The sequence below is a fragment of the Myxine glutinosa genome, chromosome 5, assembly GCF_964187855.1.
Source record: "Myxine glutinosa chromosome 5, kmMyxGlut1.1, whole genome shotgun sequence".
Classification (NCBI taxonomy): Eukaryota; Metazoa; Chordata; class Myxini; order Myxiniformes; family Myxinidae; genus Myxine; species Myxine glutinosa.
Genome location: NC_136265.1, coordinates 54,492,626 through 54,512,083, shown reverse-complemented (window position 1 = coordinate 54,512,083; position 19,458 = coordinate 54,492,626). Strand labels below are relative to the sequence as shown.

General features: G+C 46.9%; 1 protein-coding gene, 1 long non-coding RNA gene and 1 other non-coding gene across 4 annotated transcripts in view; 1 reads left to right on the top strand and 2 right to left on the bottom strand.

Annotated features, from left to right (window-relative positions):
- Nucleotides 1-8,496, bottom strand: part of UVRAG (UV radiation resistance associated) — a 96,131-nt gene extending 87,635 nt beyond the window's left edge. Inside the window, exon 1 of one of the 2 annotated variants that reach the window (XM_068117052.2) lies at nucleotides 8,211-8,496. In XM_068117052.2, the coding sequence (XP_067973153.2) occupies nucleotides 8,211-8,270 (60 nt within the window). In that variant the 5' untranslated portion in view covers nucleotides 8,271-8,496. The remainder of the gene's footprint in view (nucleotides 1-8,210) is intronic. The other variant, XM_068117051.2, reaches the window with a different exon arrangement.
- A 169-nt stretch (nucleotides 8,497-8,665) lies between these two features.
- On the bottom strand, nucleotides 8,666-8,737 carry TRNAP-AGG (transfer RNA proline (anticodon AGG)). The gene has a single exon. It is a non-coding gene; the product is annotated as a tRNA-Pro (tRNA).
- A 1,532-nt stretch (nucleotides 8,738-10,269) lies between these two features.
- Nucleotides 10,270-10,947, top strand: LOC144892025 (uncharacterized). The gene is made up of 3 exons (XR_013623343.1): nucleotides 10,270-10,339; nucleotides 10,475-10,537; nucleotides 10,816-10,947. It is a non-coding gene; the product is annotated as an uncharacterized LOC144892025 (long non-coding RNA).
- The last annotated feature ends 8,511 nt before the right edge of the window (nucleotides 10,948-19,458 follow it).

Here is a 19,458-nt window from a genome sequence, read left to right as displayed (position 1 = left end):
TGATCGGATCAAGTGTTCTACTTGTCTAATGATTACGTCATAATGAAGGCACCGATGACATAATCATGAATATATGTTGTTCCCCATGGGGAGTACTTTGCAATGAGCCATATTTCATTTTTCTTTCCATTGAGCGGTTTTGGAGATGTAGAGGTGCAAAGTTTTTCGGTTTTTCCAGGATAATGCCCGTACCACATAAACTATGACGTCATAATTATCATTTAAAAATCTACAGGTGGAGGCGCACCTATGGTGAAATTTTCCTGTCAATCAGACAAACAGTTACAGAGCAAAGCATACTCATTCTGTGCAGACAGACAAACAAACCAACAAACGGACCCAAATGCAATACCCTCTCCTCTGGCGAGGATAAGACGGTAATAATCGAGCAAATGGCAGAACGTGATCGTAAAAGAAGAGAGAACATAGACGAGATAATAAATAGTGGTCGGAAGGCAGACAGATGTTGAACTAGAACGGAACTCAGTAGAGAGCATACCTGCACCAGGTGAACAGTTTACGTTTTGTATCCCAGAGTAGACCAGAAAATCACAATACAGAATCACATTTAATCAAAATCATCCGTCTGCAACTTTTTGAGATATTCTGCTATATATCGTTTTTGGCACTATCTTCCAATGGTGAAGAATCACTTAAAAATTAAATAACTCTCGTATCCGAATCCATATTCAGATCTTCACCAAAATCGAATCGAATCGTCCTTGTCACATACACAACCGGTCCACCAGGTTTCGTCCAAATCCGTCCACAAGTTTTTGAGATATACTGCTATATGTCGTTTTTGGCCCGATCTCCTAATGGCGAAGAATCACTTTTTTTTAAATTCCTAGCCAGATCCGAATCCGGATTTTCACCAAAATCAAATCATTTCGTCCGTGTCACATACACTATCTCTGCCAAATTTCGCCGGAATCCGTGCACAACTTTTTGAGATATCTTGTTCAAAAACAAACAGACAGACAGGGGTGAAAACATAACCTCCATCTACCTTTGGTGGCGGAGGTAAAAAGAAAACTACAGTGGGATGTCACGCTCTCAACAAGATACATTACCTGGCACTACAAAGTAGCAAAAGCTCTGTATCAATAAAAAATTAATTAAAAAAACACTTTAATAGCCAATTGCCTCCAAATCGTTACGTATTTAATGTCTCCCAATGTTTATGGCATGTACAAAGTATAATTTGAAAATGTTTCAAAATGTGCCTGTAATTGCAATTTTTGCTATTTGGTTTTGGTTCTCATCTGGTTTTGTTATTGCAAAATGAGCCCGTAATTGCAATTTTTGCTATTTGGTTTTGGTTCTCATCTGGTTTATCAAATTGCAAAATGCGCCTGTAATTGCAATTTTTGCTATTTGGTTTTGGTTCTCATCTGGTTTTGTTATTGCAAAATGAGCCCGTAATAGCAATTTTTGCTATTTGGTTTTGGTTCTCATCTGGTTTATCAAATTGCAAAATGTGCCCATAATTGCAATTTTTGCTATTTGGTTTTGGTTCTTATCTGGTTTTTCAAATTGTAAAATTTGCCTGTAATTGCAATTTTGCTATTTGGTTTTGGTTCTCATCTGGTTTTTCAAATTGCAAAATTTGCCTGTAATTGCAATTTTTGCTATTTGGTTTTGGTTCTCATCTGGTTTTGTTATTGCAAAATGTGCCTGTAATTGCAATTTTTGCTATTTGGTTTTGGTTCTCATCTGGTTTTGTTATTGCAAAATGTGCCTGTAATTGCAATTTTTGCTATTTGGTTTTGGTTCTCATCTGGTTTTGTTATTGCAAAATGAGCCCGTAATAGCAATTTTTGCTATTTGGTTTTGGTTCTCATCTGGTTTATCAAATTGCAAAATGTGCCCATAATTGCAATTTTTGCTATTTGGTTTTGGTTCTTATCTGGTTTTTCAAATTGTAAAATTTGCCTGTAATTGCAATTTTGCTATTTGGTTTTGGTTCTCATCTGGTTTTTCAAATTGCAAAATTTGCCTGTAATTGCAATTTTTGCTATTTGGTTTTGGTTCTCATCTGGTTTTTCAAATTGCAAAATGTGCCTGTAATTGCAATTTTTGCTATTTGGTTTTGGTTCTCATCTGGTTTTTCAAATTGCAAAATTTGCCTGTAATAGCAATTTTTGCTATTTGGTTTTGGTTCTCATCTGGTTTATCAAATTGCAAAATGTGCCTGTAATTGCAATTTTTGCTATTTGGTTTTGGTTCTCATCTGGTTTTGTTATTGCAAAATGAGCCCGTAATAGCAATTTTTGCTATTTGGTTTTGGTTCTCATCTGGTTTATCAAATTGCAAAATGTGCCCATAATTGCAATTTTTGCTATTTGGTTTTGGTTCTTATCTGGTTTTTCAAATTGTAAAATTTGCCTGTAATTGCAATTTTGCTATTTGGTTTTGGTTCTCATCTGGTTTTTCAAATTGCAAAATTTGCCTGTAATTGCAATTTTTGCTATTTGGTTTTGGTTCTCATCTGGTTTTTCAAATTGCAAAATGTGCCTGTAATTGCAATTTTTGCTATTTGGTTTTGGTTCTCATCTGGTTTTGTTATTGCAAAATGAGCCCGTAATAGCAATTTTTGCTATTTGGTTTTGGGTCTCATCTGGTTTATCAAATTGCAAAATGTGCCTGTAATTGCAATTTTTGCTATTTGGTTTTGGTTCTCATCTGGTTTTGTTATTGCAAAATGAGCCCGTAATAGCAATTTTTGCTATTTGGTTTTGGTTCTCATCTGGTTTATCAAATTGCAAAATGTGCCTGTAATTGCAATTTTTGCTATTTGGTTTTGGTTCTCATCTGGTTTTGTTATTGCAAAATGAGCCCGTAATAGCAATTTTTGCTATTTGGTTTTGGTTCTCATCTGGTTTATCAAATTGCAAAATGTGCCTGTAATTGCAATTTTTGCTATTTGGTTTTGGTTCTCATCTGGTTTTGTTATTGCAAAATGAGCCCGTAATAGCAATTTTTGCTATTTGGTTTTGGTTCTCATCTGGTTTATCAAATTGCAAAATGTGCCCATAATTGCAATTTTTGCTATTTGGTTTTGGTTCTCATCTGGTTTTTCAAATTGCAAAATTTGCCTGTAATTGCAATTTTTGCTATTTGGTTTTGGTTCTTATCTGGTTTTTCAAATTGTAAAATTTGCCTGTAATTGCAATTTTGCTATTTGGTTTTGGTTCTCATCTGGTTTTTCAAATTGCAAAATTAGCCTGTAATTGCAATTTTTGCTATTTGGTTTTGGTTCTCATCTGGTTTTTCAAATTGCAAAATGTGCCCGTAATAGCAATTTTTGCTATTTGGTTTTGGTTCTCATCTGGTTTATCAAATTGCAAAATGTGCCTGTAATTGCAATTTTTGCTATTTGGTTTTGGTTCTCATCTGGTTTTTCAAATTGCAAAATTTGCCTGTAATTGCAATTTTGCTATTTGGTTTTGGTTCTCATCTGGTTTTTCAAATTGCAAAATTTGCCTGTAATTGCAATTTTGCTATTTGGTTTTGGTTCTCATCTGGTTTTTCAAATTGCAAAATTTGCCTGTAATTGCAATTTTTGCTATTTGGTTTTGGTTCTCATCTGGTTTTGTAATTGCAAAATGTGCCCGTAATTGCAATTTTTGCTATTTGGTTTTGGTTCTCATCTGGTTTTTCAAATTGCATAATTTGCCCGTAATTGCAATTTTTGCTATTTGGTTTTGGTTCTCATCTGGTTTCGTAATTGCAAAATGTGCCCGTAATTGCATTTTTTGCTATTTGGTTTTGGTTCTCTTCTGGTTTTGTAATTGCAAAATGTGCCTGTAATTGCAATTTTTGCTATTTGGTTTTGGTTCTCATTTGGTTTTGTAATTGCAAAATGTGCCCGTAATTGCAATTTCCTTCCAGAGGTTATTCTTTGTCACTCTTCCCTCCAGAGCTTCATGTCAAGCAGTGCCTCGTGTCATCTCCCATCCTGACCCGTGATCTTTCGTACCCCGTTAACCCTTCCTAACCCTACCCTCTTACCTGCTCGTTTCAGCGTTTCCTCTCATCCTGCCTCTACACTTATCCTGTTCGTTCATTTCCTCAATGTTTCTCTCACTGTCAGTTACACCTTGCTCTTCCGCTTGGTCAGGACCGACATTTGGAAATCCGTCGATAACTCGGTTACTCTTCGTGAAAGATACCATGGGATTTTCAATGTCCACCAACTAATGGCAGCACACAGGAAGCCAGGTTTAACGCCCAACTGATGGACAGCACTCGCATTGATGCGTCGTGCTACAGGTGAAACACCAGGATGACAATTTATAGCTGGATCGGGATTCAAATCCAGGATAGGCAGCTCCAATGCGAGTGCGTGCACTTCTAGGATGCCCTGCCAGCTCAAACAGCCTTTCTCCTCGTATCCATCATTTTCCTACAGCTGGGTCGAACCCCCCCCCCCCAGCCCCCCCCCCCCCCCACTTCATTAAGAGTAGGTGAGCTATCGCAGATACCTAACCAGTAGAGGGCACCGCATCAGCAGCACAGCCACACCCTCAGCCAATGATGCCACCCCGCAGACTAGCCCTGCATACGAAAGAAGAAGATGAATTTTGGCTGAATCGTAAACCGGTGAGCAGGTAACAGGGGAGCATAGCTCTCAACTTAACGATCCGATGCGGTCAATGATTTATACAGGTTTTCCTGATGGTATCCCTGGTGAAGGTTTGGGCGATGTCACTCAAGGTGACAGAGATGACCACATCAGGTTCCAAAGGGAAGAACTTACAGCTGACAGCCCAGGAAGACGTCGATGATCATAACCTGGTGAACTTGCCATATTCTGTCGTATTTTTGCATTTTCAACAAAGTTTGGAGGTTTTGTCGATTCAGAGTTCGGTGTTTATCCTCAAATTGGATAAGAATTGATTAATATCTTACGATAATTCACCAAATGTCCGTCCGTCCGTCCGTCCGTCTGAAGGTACCGCAAAAATGGCTGAACCGATCGCAACGATATTTTGGGTGGGTAATCCTGGGATCTCCTGGAGTAAAATAGGGTATATTGTTTTTCCAATTTCAGCTTTGGCCTCCAGCATTTTCACGTTTGGACTCCCACATAACGTTATTTTCCTGGGTGCCGCACAAACGGCTGCACCGATTGCTGCACCGATTGGACTCGGTGACCTCAGACAAAGACCGTTTATAAGGACACAGGTTGAATCCCTGCTTGAGAGAATGCCAACCCCCTCCCCGCCATCACGGTCGTCTCTCCAACTCACAATCCCACGAGATATGCGGAAAGGACGACCCAAAACCAATTATCTTCTTTTTGATTCGTATATAAACATCATTAAAAGTAAATAATGACCTCGGCCAAAGTTTAATCTCTACATGAGAGAATGCCACATAGCTATTTGGGAGGTGTATAAGCCAGCAGATCGCTGTCTCCATCGATCTTGCCTAGGCCGTAACACCTATCGGCTCAAAATCCTTTTAACTGTTGACTTGGTAGTTTTTACAATGAAGGAAACATTAACAATGTTGTTTAAAGTTTATTTTGTGATTAATTTGTGATTGGAGATATGTTTGGAATGAAAAAAACCGATATAGAGTTCACGTGAATGACGACATGCCGTGATGGTTTCTACTTTCTGAACGTGAACTTTGCGGATCGCCATATGCAGATTCGCCACGGACCCACGATCGATGTTTCTATGCGTGAACGTACCCGTTTGTTTGCGAACGGGTACGTTTTTCATGGAAGTCCTTCACGAACTTGCTGTCCATGTCTGATGTGCAACTGAAGGTGCTTCAGGAATGTGGAATTTATTGGTTTCATGCTTTGGCATTCGCCGTATCTGCATTGCCTGTTTACTTCTGGCCTCCCACCCGTGCATAACACGGGTACCTCACTAGTCGTATTAAATTTAGAGAAACTTTTCCTTCCTGACCCCACCTCAGGAAGAAGATGAATCTAGTGATCTACCGTAAATATCACAGCCATTCGCATACACGCACTATCCGGGAAATACCACAATCTTGCACACACCTCGTTAACCCACAGGTCATGTGCTCAAAATTTGACTTCACCCGAAAATAATGGGGGGAAATCTCTCATGCAGCAACAAATGAAATGTTGTCACTCACATCATTGAAGGACTTATCAAGACGACAACTACAACCACCTTATTCGATTTGGTGGTTCAACGACATTGGTCTTGTGGTCACAGTCAACTTCTGCACATTCGGTGGAAATTTCTGGTCCAAAAGAAATGTAGGTGTCACGGAAACACATTTCAACAAGGTGGGATATTTCTCAGGTAATGAACAACATACGGTCTGTCTGGGCTGGCAGGATGGCCTAGAGGTACGCACGCTCACCTCGAGGCTGTCTAGCCTGGGTTTGAATCCTGATCCAGCTATAAACTGTCATCCCGGTGTTTCACAGGCAGGGGTATTCATCAATGTGTGTGCTGCCGTCCCTCGGACGGTCATTGAACGGGCGTCATGTGTGCCGGAATTAGTTGGTGGACGTTTAAGACACCACGGTGTCCTTCGCGAAGAGACGAGCCATCACTGGCATCCTGAACAAATTACTAATTCCTACCCTGACTCCCTATGTTGGAGTGGCGACCCGGCCGAGGTTGGAATCCAAGCCAAGAAAGTGCCTCAGCAGACCCGACGCCCTGCGTAGAGCACGGTACGTGATGATGATGATATGGTCGGTCTCCATCGCACCTATGAGGGTCAGTCATGAGGGTCAGTCATGAGGGTCAGTCATGAGGGTCAGTCATGAGGGTCAGTCAGCCTCTCACACCCACAAGCACCACCATTGCAGCCATGGGCACAAACAGAAACCACCAAAATCACCAACCACAATGGCAGCCACCACCCCAATGCAGGTGAAAGCAACGATGACCCCACGGAAGGGGGGTAAGAGACTGACCTGGGGAAGGGGGTAGGAGGACGACTTGGGGAGGGGGGTGGGTGGACGACTTGGGGAGGGGGGTGGGAGGACGACTTGGGGAGGGGGGTGGGAGGACGACTTGGGGAGGGGGGTGGGAGGACGACTTGGGGAGGGGGGTGGGAGGACGACTTGGGGAGGGGGGTGGGAGGACGACTTGGGGAGGGGGGTGGGAGGACGACTTGGGGAGGGGGGGGGGAGGACGACTTGGAGAGGGGGGTGGGAGGACGACTTGGGGAGGGGGGTGGGAGGACGACTTGGGGAGGGGGGTGGGAGGACGACTTGGGGAGGGGGGTGGGAGGACGACTTGGGGAGGGGGGTGGGAGGACGACTTGGGGAGGGGGGTGGGAGGACGACTTGGGGAGGGGGGTGGGAGGACGACTTGGGGAGGGGGGTGGGAGGACGACTTGGGGAGGGGGGTGGGAGGACGACTTGGGGAGGGATGTGGGAGGCCGACTTGGGGTGGGGATCGGAGAACGACTTGGGGAGGAGGGGAGTAGGAGGACGACTTGGGGAGGGATGTGGGAGGACGACTTGGGGAGAGGATAGGAGAACGACTTGGGGAGGGGGGATAGGAGGACGACTTGGGGAGGGGGTGTAGGATGACGACTTGGGGAGGGATGTGGGAGGACGACTTGGGGAGGAGGGTAGGAGGACGACTTGGGGAGGGATGTGGGAAGACGACTTGGGGAGGGGATGGGAGGACGACTTGGGGAGGGGAGGAGGACGACTCGGGGAGGGCAGGAGGAGAACGACTCGGGGAGGGCAGGAGGAGAACGACTCGGGGAGGGGAGGAGGAGAACGACTCGGGGAGGGGAGGAGGAGAACGACTCGGGGAGGGGAGGAGGAGAACGACTCGGGGAGGGGAGGAGGAGGAGAACGACTCGGGGAGGGGAGGAGGAGAACGACTCGGGGAGGAGAGGAGGAGAACGACTCGGGGAGGAGAGGAGGAGGAAGACTTGTGGAGGAGTCGGAGGATTTTGGTGGGGTGGGGGGAAATGTGGAGGGGAGGAGGACTTGGGGAGAAATGCTTTGGGAAAGGGGAGGGGAGGAGAACTTGGGGTTCAAAACATTCAACCTGCGATTAACCTCACTAAACATCCCCGAGGAGCGGATCCGTGAGGCCTCGCGGCGCCTCAACCCGGACGGGAATCTATCCGAGGGCAGATCGCGACCACGGCCGAGCGTGAGACGAACGGCTCCATCGGGGGAGGAGAGGAGGTTCCATGATACGAACCGATCCGGCCGCCGGCCATGACCGCGGACAAACCTGCTGAGACGACAGTTCATAATGTCCGGCTCGGATGGAGCCCACGTCCGAAACGTTCATAATCTCAGGCGGATCCGCGCCGAACAAGCCAGGACTGCGGTGGGAACCGCCCGGACCGCAATCGGCTCGGCCCGTGCAGCTCCGTCTTTGTGGAAAGGACGAGACCGAGGCCTAACCGGGCGAGAAGAGAGTCCTCGTGACGGACCCAAAACCACGCAAAACAGCGGAAACAAATCGTCCCAACACCCCTCCCCGTGTCCTTCAATCTCTTATTCATTCAAATTCATTCGTGGATGAGTGAAAAAGGGGTTTTCGGGAAGGGAAGAGAAAACAGCAATTAAAGGCGCTTTGTGCGAGTTGGCAGGAACGGGGAACGAGTTTGACAAGTAATTCGATTAGTGGTGGAGCGATCGGACAACAAAAGGGTGAATGAAGGATTAGGCGGACACCCAAAAGGGCTCGTCCGGGATTTGAACCCGGGACCTCTCGCACCCTAAGCGAGAATCATACCCCTAGACCAACGAGCCACACGAACTAATTCCACAACAGCCCTTCATATGCGTTTATGATTTACAAGTACATTTAATCGTTGAACCGGTAATTGTTCCCAAATCGTTCATTTCTGAGGAACATTTTCATTGCATGAAAATTTACGTGACAAACCAGAGCGCGTGCGCGCGAAAGCCGCCGTGACGTCACCGCGCGTCAGCCGCCGTGACGTCACCGCGCGTCAGCCGCCGTGACGTCACCGCGCGTAAGCCGCCGTGACGTCACCGCGCGTCAGTCGCTGTGACGTCATTGGGGCCAACATCTCGATGGTCGGTGTGAATCGGAGGTCCGGAGAGCACGTTTTTCATCAAAATTCCAAATCAAAGCGAGTGTCGAAACTGTGAACGGAAATTGAGCTGATGTCGTTGACGATCGAATTGATATCAATGAGAGATATGAGGCCAAAATGGTTCGATCGCAAGCAAATCTTACTCGGTGTCACGACGGTCCGTTATTACCCTGCGCTCGCGAAGCGAAAAGTGCGGTTAAGCATTCAAGTACGTACGTGTGCCGTGTGCTGTGTCTGCATTTTAAAAATTCATTTTCTCGGCAACTGTTGGTCCGAGTGACACGAAATTTGAGCATAGAAGCGCCTCCGCCTGTATAAAAATTTTTATGCATAATTATGACGTCATAAGTCACGTGGTATGGACGCCATCTTGGAAAAACGTTACACCTCTTTATCTCCCAAACGGCTCAATGGAAAAAATTGAAACATGGCTCATTGTCAAGTACTCACCATGGGGAATAAGATAATTTGATGGTGATGTCATCGGTGCCTTAATTATGACGTCATAATTCGACAAGTACAACGCTTGATCTGATCAGTATGAATAAAACAAAAATTCCTCTACAACTGTAAGACCGATGGACACAAAATTTTCAGAATATGTGCGGCTCCTGAATAATTTTAATGATAATTATGACGTCATAGGTCACGTGGTACAGACGTCATCTTGGAAAAAATCCAAAAACTTCGCACCTCTATATCTCCGAAACCGCTCCATCGAAAAAATTTAAACATCGCTCATTGTCAAGTACCTCCCTTGAGGAATAAGATATGTTAATGATGATGTCGTCTGTGCCTTCGTTATGACGTCATAATTCGACAAGTGCAACACATATCCGATCATTGTGAATTTTTTTTCGCAGCAACTGTTGGTCTGATGGGCAGGAAATTTTCAACATGGGAGTGCCTCCTGAATATTTTTATGATAATGATGACGCCATAGGTCATGTGGTACAGGCGCCATCTTGAAAAAATCGAAAAATGATGCACCTCTATTCTATATCTCCAAAACCGCTGCATGGAAACATGGCTCATTGTAAAAAACTCGATATGAGGAATAGGTGTTATTAACAATGACGTCATTTGTGCCATAATTATGACGCCATAATTCGACAGGGACAACGCTTCGTCTGATCAGTTTGAAATGTATTGGGCATGATCTATGCAACAATTAAATTAGAGAATATAAATTTATGATGTCTTCACTCACGTGGTCTGGCAGCCATATTGGAACAAAGGAAAAAAATGTTCAAAAACAGAAGAGTTGGTTTAAACAAGTTGACTACGCAGGGTAAGTATTCTATGAATACCATCTAGTTACTGTTACTGTGTCCAATTTGTTACCAATTTGGCAGGTCTACACGGGTTCAACAGTCAGACTGAGCCAAACCAAATTTCCTGAAGCACTCTTGACATGTGGTTGCAGGTTTCTTCTTCTGCTTCTTCTTCTTCTTCTTCACTTCGGTAGGATGCTGGGCAGAAGGGTCTGGTAAGTGGATAATAGTTGGGTTTCTTTTGCTAAATATTGTTTTTAAATCTTATACCTGCCTGGCTTAGTTTTTGAAATTTACTTGTTTGTTCGTTTACCTTTATTGTTGTCATTGATAAAATTTGGGTCCTTTTGTCTCGTCTTTCTGTCTAGTGTCTGTCTGCACATAATGTACTGACGTAGGCCACAAGCGCCACCTGGTGGTAGCCAGTATTACACGTTATCTTTTTTCCAACCAGTACTTCTATAAAGTGTTGTTGTTGTATCGCCCCGGACAGTTCTCTTGAACAAGTCCACGGCACGGAGACAGCCGGTTGATGTCCGAGGAGCGACCTAGAGATCCCACACATCTAGGATGGTCTACTCCCGCCTTCATGTCTTCAAGTCTGGGCCACAACAGAGTTAGAGAAAAAGAAAGAGAGAGACAAGAGGAAAAAGACCGGTCCATGGGGACCAATCGGCACTCTGACCATGACCGCGCTGCCCTGACAAATCCAGGCAGCAGGGAAGAATGGGGAAGATTTGGCCCCCGACTTGCGTTCGGGGGTACAACCACCACGAGGAGGGGTCCTCGATAGTTGTTCTATAAAGTGTTGTTATGATCCATGCATGGTCCAGAAGACGATTTCTTTATTTTTTAAGCAACACTCGCTTACGCAGCACAGACAGCATCAAAGTTACTGCAAGAAACCATTGAACTGTATGTAAGAATGGAAGGATTATGGCTATTCACATTGCTTGTGCCATTGGGTCGGCAACACACAGTCATCTTGCACGGAATCGCGGCCCACTTTGCGTTCACTGAGCTCTATAATATGGAGGAACTCTGGTTTTGTTTTTTTTGAAATACCGACTTTTTTCTTAACCTGGAAGTTCCCAGCCGTGTCCATGTGTTTTATACCTCTCCCATCCCACCCCCACCCCCCTCGCCTTCCCATGCCTCCTCCCCCCAAGCCCTCTCCCTCCCACAGATCTCCCGATGTCCCTGTTCTCTGATGTTGTGCTTGTGTGCTTCCCTCTCTCTCCCCATCTTGTCTCCCGCTCCCTTTTTTTGTATATTTTGTGTGTCGGTTTTTTTTTGGTTTTTTTTGGTTTTTTTGATTGATGTTAGCTCTTACACGAGCTTCGATCTTGTATACAAAAAAAACAAAACTCCGGCCGATGAGAGTGCGTTTGCTGATGAGGCCACTGACCGAAAGTTCCACAGTAAACAACGTGAAGAAAAAAACCTCAAAAATTAGCAGAGTTTTTAAATAAACGGAGTTTTGGCTTGGGCTCGCATGGCTGCCCCTGGAACTGGCTCACTCATCTTTATTACCTCCGCCACCAAAGGTGGATGGAGGTTATGTTTTCACCCCTGTTTGTCCGTTTGTGAACACAATATCTCAAGAAGTTGTGGACGGATTCGGACGAAATTTGGCAGAGATGACAAGGAACAATCGATTCAATTTTGGTGAAGATTCGGATCTGGATCCGGCTACTAGAATTTTTTAAGTGATTCTTCACCATTGAGTGATATGGCCAACCAGGCGGAGGTTGGTCAACTTCACCAACCCTGCTCTCTACTGAGTGCCGTTCTAGTTGATGATGTAACTAATGATGGCAGCAGCAGAATGAATTCAGAAGCGCACAGAAACATTTTGTATGCCTTTGTGCAAGAAAATGCCTCGAAACTTTTTGGAAAATGCCTCCACTGCCGTAAAATGGGGTGAATAGGGACAGCAAGGTGAATAGGGACACAAACTGAAAAAATGTTCGGAAACTTTTTTCGCTGAAAATTGATAACCATACTGATTTGTTGATATTTGTGTTGAAAGTGTTCTCTTGTTTTTTGTTTTTTTTAAAGCAACTTATAGTCCCTATTAACCCCAGATATGGGTTAAATAGGATTTTTATGGCTGTCCCTATTCACCCCGTTTTACGGAAAATAATACAAGTCACTAATACAAAAAAATAATAATCAAGAAACAATCCTGAGTTCCCAACTTATTGCTAAATTGATAGCTCAGGTGGATGCACATAATATGCACCCATAATATTGTTACTGATCGCGGTTTAGATGGTATGATGGGCCGAGCGGATGGTCCAACCGCGACCGAACAGTTATTCCCCGATTAGAACCCGATTCCACCCAAACGTTGGCCGGATCGCACCGCAGCTATTCAATAGGGAAAAGACAAAGGCGACACGGATGTGAAGAAGAAGAAGAAGACAAAAAGGTTGGAAATACTACTAAATTTATTGACTATTTGCACACATAAGCAAAAAGAAAGCAGTCACGTTTATTTACAAGCACATAAGACGCAGGTGACACAGTGAAAATACTAGCTTATACAGACTTAATTAACCCAGGACAGAACAAACAGAACAAACTCACGTACACAAGAAGGATGGAAAGGCAGGAGGTGGATGGCTGGAGGGAGAGGAAGGTCCAAGGGGGTCCCGCAGCTCAACCGGCGTGTCTAGCAGCCGCCGTTCCTCCACGGCCCTGCTCCAAACCGCCGTTCAGGCCCCCAAGCTGCTGTTGTGGCTGCTGTGGACGTCGCGTGCTTTGCCAGGCCTTGTCCGACTCGTCTGGTCCAAACCCTCAACTCGTTCTTGGTCCACTCACTCTTTACCACCGACTCCTCACCGCAACCAACGCAACCAACTGACCACCACCACCGACTCCTCACCGCAACCAACGCAACCAACTGACCACCGACTCCACTGACTGACTCCTCACGACTCTCTCCTGACGACCAACTCACGACTCTCTCTACTCACTTTTGCGTGCGCGCCTTTTATAGCGCCTCCGGCGATTAAGCCGCCGGCCTTTTGGACACGCCCATCGGGGTGCTCACCTCGGCCCTGGTTGGTCGCGCGACCCTCTCGCTCCGCCCTTGATGACGACGGGCGGGCATGCCCCTCTTCCCCTCTATGACGAGGTGGAGACACGCCTTTCTTCTCCGACCCTGCCTCATGGTCAATGGCGGTTATTGGAGGGGAGGTAATTGGCAATCGAGGGTTGGCAATCACCAGAGGGGATGTAAAAGGGAATGGAGATTTTGGGGATGGGAATGAAAGGGGATCTATTCTCTTTCACTGGTGCAATGGAGTACTTCAATTAATGGGAGACACAGCCTTACCCTAAAACACAGAATAAGAGATAACTATCAAACAGGGGTATTCTATTATTTGGCTGACGTGTATGCTTGTGGACTAATTATGGGATGCCCTTTCACCTTTACACAGCTCCGGAGGTAGGGGGCGCAGAATAAACAATAATAATAATAATACAGCACACAATCAAAAAAATACACAGTCCTCATATCCGCAACACTGCACCCTCCTCCTCTTAGGCACGTCCCGGGCCTACAACTTTTATTTTTAGTGTGACACGTAGGTGTAGTTCCCTCTACTTTTAACCTGACCCTGAGTGCGACAGTTTTAAAACATAAATAAATGTGTCCCGCTGCTCCATTGCACCCTGCCTAACAGACTTACGCCCACAGTTAACCGAATTGCGGAATGGTCTTCAAACTATACACTGACGGTGGGAAGCATTATTTACAATGACGCTATTTTTATTTACAAAACTAACCCAGGACCTGTGATTGTTCTTTCTGGGGGGGAGACAGTCTGCTCTGCATCAATGCACCATGAACGCACCCAAAAACGCACCAATACAAGCACCCAAGCACCAATCGGTGCAGTCACCATTGTTCAAGAGTGTTCAACAAAAATAAATTCAACAACCCCTAACCCTGCAGGTGGTCTCTTGCTCTTCGGCTCCCTCTGCTGGCTATTATCATTTGTTCTTCCAGATGTTGTCATTCCTTTGCTTTGCTTACTGGCGGCCTATTTGTATTAAAACTTGCACCCAATGTGTCCATTTTTATTTTTTTTTATTTATGGCCCACAGGGCCGACTACGTGTGGTTCACCTGTGGGGCATCGGTGCCCTGTGGCCAAGGTCCGCCAGCAAGATTTCGGGCCCTCATGGCCGGTTCCAGCAGAGGGGCCATGTCCCAACCCATGGGGTCCATAAGTGGTGCTCGGCCACAGACATGTGGTCCATAATGTGGTGCATCGATGCAGACAGCTGGTTCTGGGAATTCCGGGCGCACAATGGAGGACTCACGCACGCTCCCCTCGGCACACAATGGCGCACAGGTCATGTGGGAGACAAAAGGGGAAAGACAAATGAGCGAGGGGTAAGGTCACAAGGGTACACATCAATAAGGCAATGCAAGGCGAAATGCGTACGGAGGGCGAAGTGAGAAAGCTCGTCCCTACCGTACGTCACCCCCCTGTCACCTACACTACCCTTGCCCTTACCCCATATGTACAAAATCTATCCATTTACAAATTCGTCACTACTGTCACGTCTTCCCCATATTTCCCCTATACCAAATTCGTCTCCACAATCCCTCTACTTCAAAATTTGCCATCTCCCAATTCATCATCAATCCTCATAAGGAGGAAGAGATGGAATTACGCACAATGTCACACCCACGTCATGATGCGTCTCACAATCCAAACATTTGCATCATAAAAAATAATCAAAACATGGCATGGCGTGGAGTACCTGTCACCTCAGGTGAGTGGATGCAGATGGTGCGAGGAGACTCCAATCCTAACTATCCTCTAAATGACCTTAACACACTTTAAACTACCCGGGGTCTCTCCCTGCCAATCCATTGGCCAACTTACACTATGGGTTCTAAAAACCAATTCCCATTGACCAAACTGTGGTGCTTCTCAATTTGGGGTCTCACTCCCCCGATTCATCTCCCGGTGCCCTCGCACAATTTCTGGGCTGCGACGTGTAGCTCTCCCAGCAGGTCTACCCACCTGCACACCTCCACCACTGCAGTTGCCACCCGAGCTTACCTAGCTCCTCACCCTACCTATCTAATTTGGGAAGGCCCCTCCTGGCTCTGTCACCCCTTGGTGCCCTCTGGCACTAGGCTACCCGGGTCCGTCCTCCGGATCCTCGGGCCCCATCCACAACTACCGGCTCCCAGAGCCCACCTGCGGCCTCACCTGGCCGACATCCTCACAGTGGTGGAGTGCCCAAACCAACTACACACACTAACAGGCTACACGCCCAGCCATTTCCACAACACTAATGCACCCATCCAATCACCATTCTTTCACCCGCACCACAGATGCCAATATCCAACCACAATTTACCTATACCCTCTACCTAACACTTACACTACCCGCCCCGGGTATCCGTGATGGGGGTCCACTCTTCCCCCATTCACACCTTCGCACCATCCACTCCACTCCACAATTTCCACCATACTCACTCCACGACCATCCATTCCAAGACTCCAGATATTCCACACTACCATTTATTCCACATAGCCACATACACCTGTTGTTGCACACCTGTGCAATCACCTGGTGCCACCTGCACCCTCCTCCTCTTCCTGGACCATTTGGTCAACACAACACGCAATCACCACTACTCCCTCATACACTGCTCCACACACCTGTTCAGTTGCACACCTGTGCAATCACACCTGTTCAATTCTCAAACACACGGCATCATCTCATCTAACTACTCCCCTCTGAAACTTGCGCTTCCCAGTCGTCCCTTTAAACTATTGCGCTCCCACGTCATTATAATCCACACTAATCTACCTGCGTCCCCACTACAGGTATCATTGTCACTAACTAATCTTAACGTCACCTAATGTCATCTTCGCTAGATCCCTACACACGATATCCTAACCCACCCGGGCTAGTTTTCACTGCCATCAACCCCATAAACTATAGCGCATTTGCCCCCCCCCTGTGAGGGATGACAGAGTTGCCATCCCACCACATGGGGGGCGGTCCTACTATCAATTTGGCCCACCAAATTTCAGCCACTCAAAAATTTTGCCAATCATCTGCCAATCACCGTACCAATCATCAAATTTCGCCTTTTTCTAATTTTGGGTCCAAAACACTAACCTCATCACCCGTCTACTTATTAGATCCTCTCGGTGCGCCAATTCCCTTCTAAAGCTCGGCTTCGTACAGCCGAGCAATGAACGCGGGTTGTTTTGTGCCAGCGGCTGGATACGTCCCGCATTCGTGGCAGGGACGGGGGCTTACCCGGGCCGAGATCCCACGCACCACCTCGGCGTGGAGCCATCCAATGTCCCGATCTCGACCTGCCGGCACGTCTCAATAGAAAGTGGTCGCCATGACGACCCTTCCTATCGGGCTGCCCGCTCCGCCTAGTGGAGCCCGGACGCGGCCGTTCCAAGCGAGGCACAGCGTGGATCGCGTGCGGCGGTTCTTTCGAAACCGCCGTGGTTCGGATCCCCGCTGGTCCTCGCGGCACGCGAAGCTGCCCGACGCGCACCGAGGGCCCGATTCGGCTATAAGTCGTTCTAACCTCTAACCAGGTTACCGTCGATGCTTCACCCGCATGCTTACATGCATACGCTACCCCTTTCTTGCTCACACCTCCAGCTGTTCCCATGCTCCTCGTACCTTTCCTTACACACCCCGGTACACTCATTCCGCTCACCGACTTGGTCACACACCTGACCACCGAACACCTTGGCACACATTCGTCGCTCGCACACCTCACCAACACACCTCTTCGCGCCCCTTCCTCGGTCACCTCCTCTGTGACCATCACAGGTGTGCTTTCACTCGCACACCCAACCACGTGCCTCACGACCAACTCAAGTGTGCATTCCCACACACGCTCTACCATTCCAGGTGTGCATCCTTCCATTCCAGGTGTACATCCTCGCTCACCTGTTACAACCAACTCACGCTCCGTGCCACTCTCACTACTTTCACCTCCACTCTTGACAGCGCACTCACCCTTACTCTCGACAGCCCACTCTTTCCTCATGCACCCGTCCGTTACACACCTTTCTCGCGCACACTCTTGCGCACACTCTCCCGTCACACCCTCTGTAACACTCACCACAGGCGTACATTCTCCCTTACTCTTGACAGCATGCGCTTTCCCCATGCACCCGTCCGTTACACACCTTTCTCGCGCATCCTCTTGCGCACACTCTTTCGTTACTTCCTCTGTAACACTCACCACACCGCGCTTCCATGTGCTCCCTCGCACACGCGCTACGACCGACTCACTCTCGACAGCACACTCACTGGTCGGCGCGCACTTTTTCCTCACACACCCCATGGTCGGACATTCTCGCACACCTCGTTTTTCGCACACCAGACCTGTCGCACACTTCACCAACGGCCTTTCACGAACACCCGGATCCAAACCAATCCCCAAGCCGACTGAAGCTTTCCTCACATCATATACATTGCCACTCACCTCCGTACCTCGTCGTCGCACCTCCTTTGCCACCTGCAAACTCTTTATTTGGTTAGTGAGCATCACATTATGAGTTGAGCACCGACCTTGCACATATTCCATCACCTCCTTCTGGATTTCTCTTTTAGTTTCTGTCCGTCTCTTCTTAATTTCACTCACCTCTTCTTCCACTTCCTCTAATTTTTGTTTAACCTCTTTTATTTCTCGGTGCGTCTCCTCAAGTTCGTCCTCTAAGGCTACCGTGACCGTCTCTATGTGCATCCTCACCTCTCGGTCCTTCGTCTCCATTATCTCTGTCACCTCGTCCACCCTCATTGTCAGTCCCTCACGTACCATCTGACATTGCCTCTGTGTCGCTATTAATTCGTTTTTAATTTCTTTTTGTGTCGCCTTTAACCCTCCTAGTACTGCAGTGTTCCTTTGAACCTGCTCCACTAACACCGTCTGTCCCTCTGTCAGCTGTTCCACCTCCTCCGTCAGATCTTCTATTCCCCCTTGTAACTTTGCCGTATTATTTCTCACCTCCTTCTCCATACACTTCTCACCTCGCTTTACCTCCTCGCGTAGCCCCGAAACCTCCTCACCCACACCTCGTCGTATCTCCTCCTTCATCTCCCCCATTTCTTTTGTAGATGCCACCCTCATCTGTCCCAATTCATCCCTCTGAGCATCCAGTTTACTTTCTAACCCGATTTGCACCTCCTCTATCTGGTTCCCCATTCGTTTGATTTCCCGGGCAGATTGTTCCCCTATTTCCCGCAATTTGTCCTCCATCCTATTTTCTAACCCCATTAACCCATTTTTCACCCCCTCTAACTGATTCTCCTGCGCAGCCATTCTATTTTCCACCCCCGTTAACCCATGTTTTAATCCCTCACCGGTACTCCTCGCTTCGTCCCTCATTACCCCCATTTGGCCCCCCATCCTATCCATTTTTGCATTCAGTTGGGTCAAGAATAATCTGAGGTCAAACCCGGTTTGCCCAGCGTCCCCAGCCGCCACCGCGGGCTCGCCCTCCATTGCGCCGCTATTTTGGGACTCTTCAACCACGTGCGCGAGCACGCCATTTTGCGCGCCTGATACTCCCTCAACCGCCTCCTCATTGCTCCCCTCCATTTGATCCTGGGTTACTCCTAACCCCTCTTCTAGCTCACCCACCGGCATCCCGTCGCCTTGACCAGCCATGGCGCGATTTCAAAGTTCAGGTTTTGTAAAACAAAACAAATTTCGGCCGCTCCTAATTTTGACCAATTTTTTTTTATTTAGATGTTTTAAAAATTTGGTTCGGGCCCCGAATCTCACTCCCAGACACCAATTGTTACTGTAATAACACAATTGGTGTTCCAAAATTTGGGCCTAACAAATTTAGTCCCAGGTCCGAATCCCAACTCCTGACAACCAATTGTTACTGATCGCGGTTTAGATGGTATGATGGGCCGAGCGGATGGTCCAACCGCGACCGAACAGTTATTCCCCGATTAGAACCCGATTCCACCCAAACGTTGGCCGGATCGCACCGCAGCTATTAAATAGGGAAAAGACAAAGGCGACACGGATGTGAAGAAGAAGAAGAAGACAAAAAGGTTGGAAATACTACTAAATTTATTGACTATTTGCACACATAAGCAAAA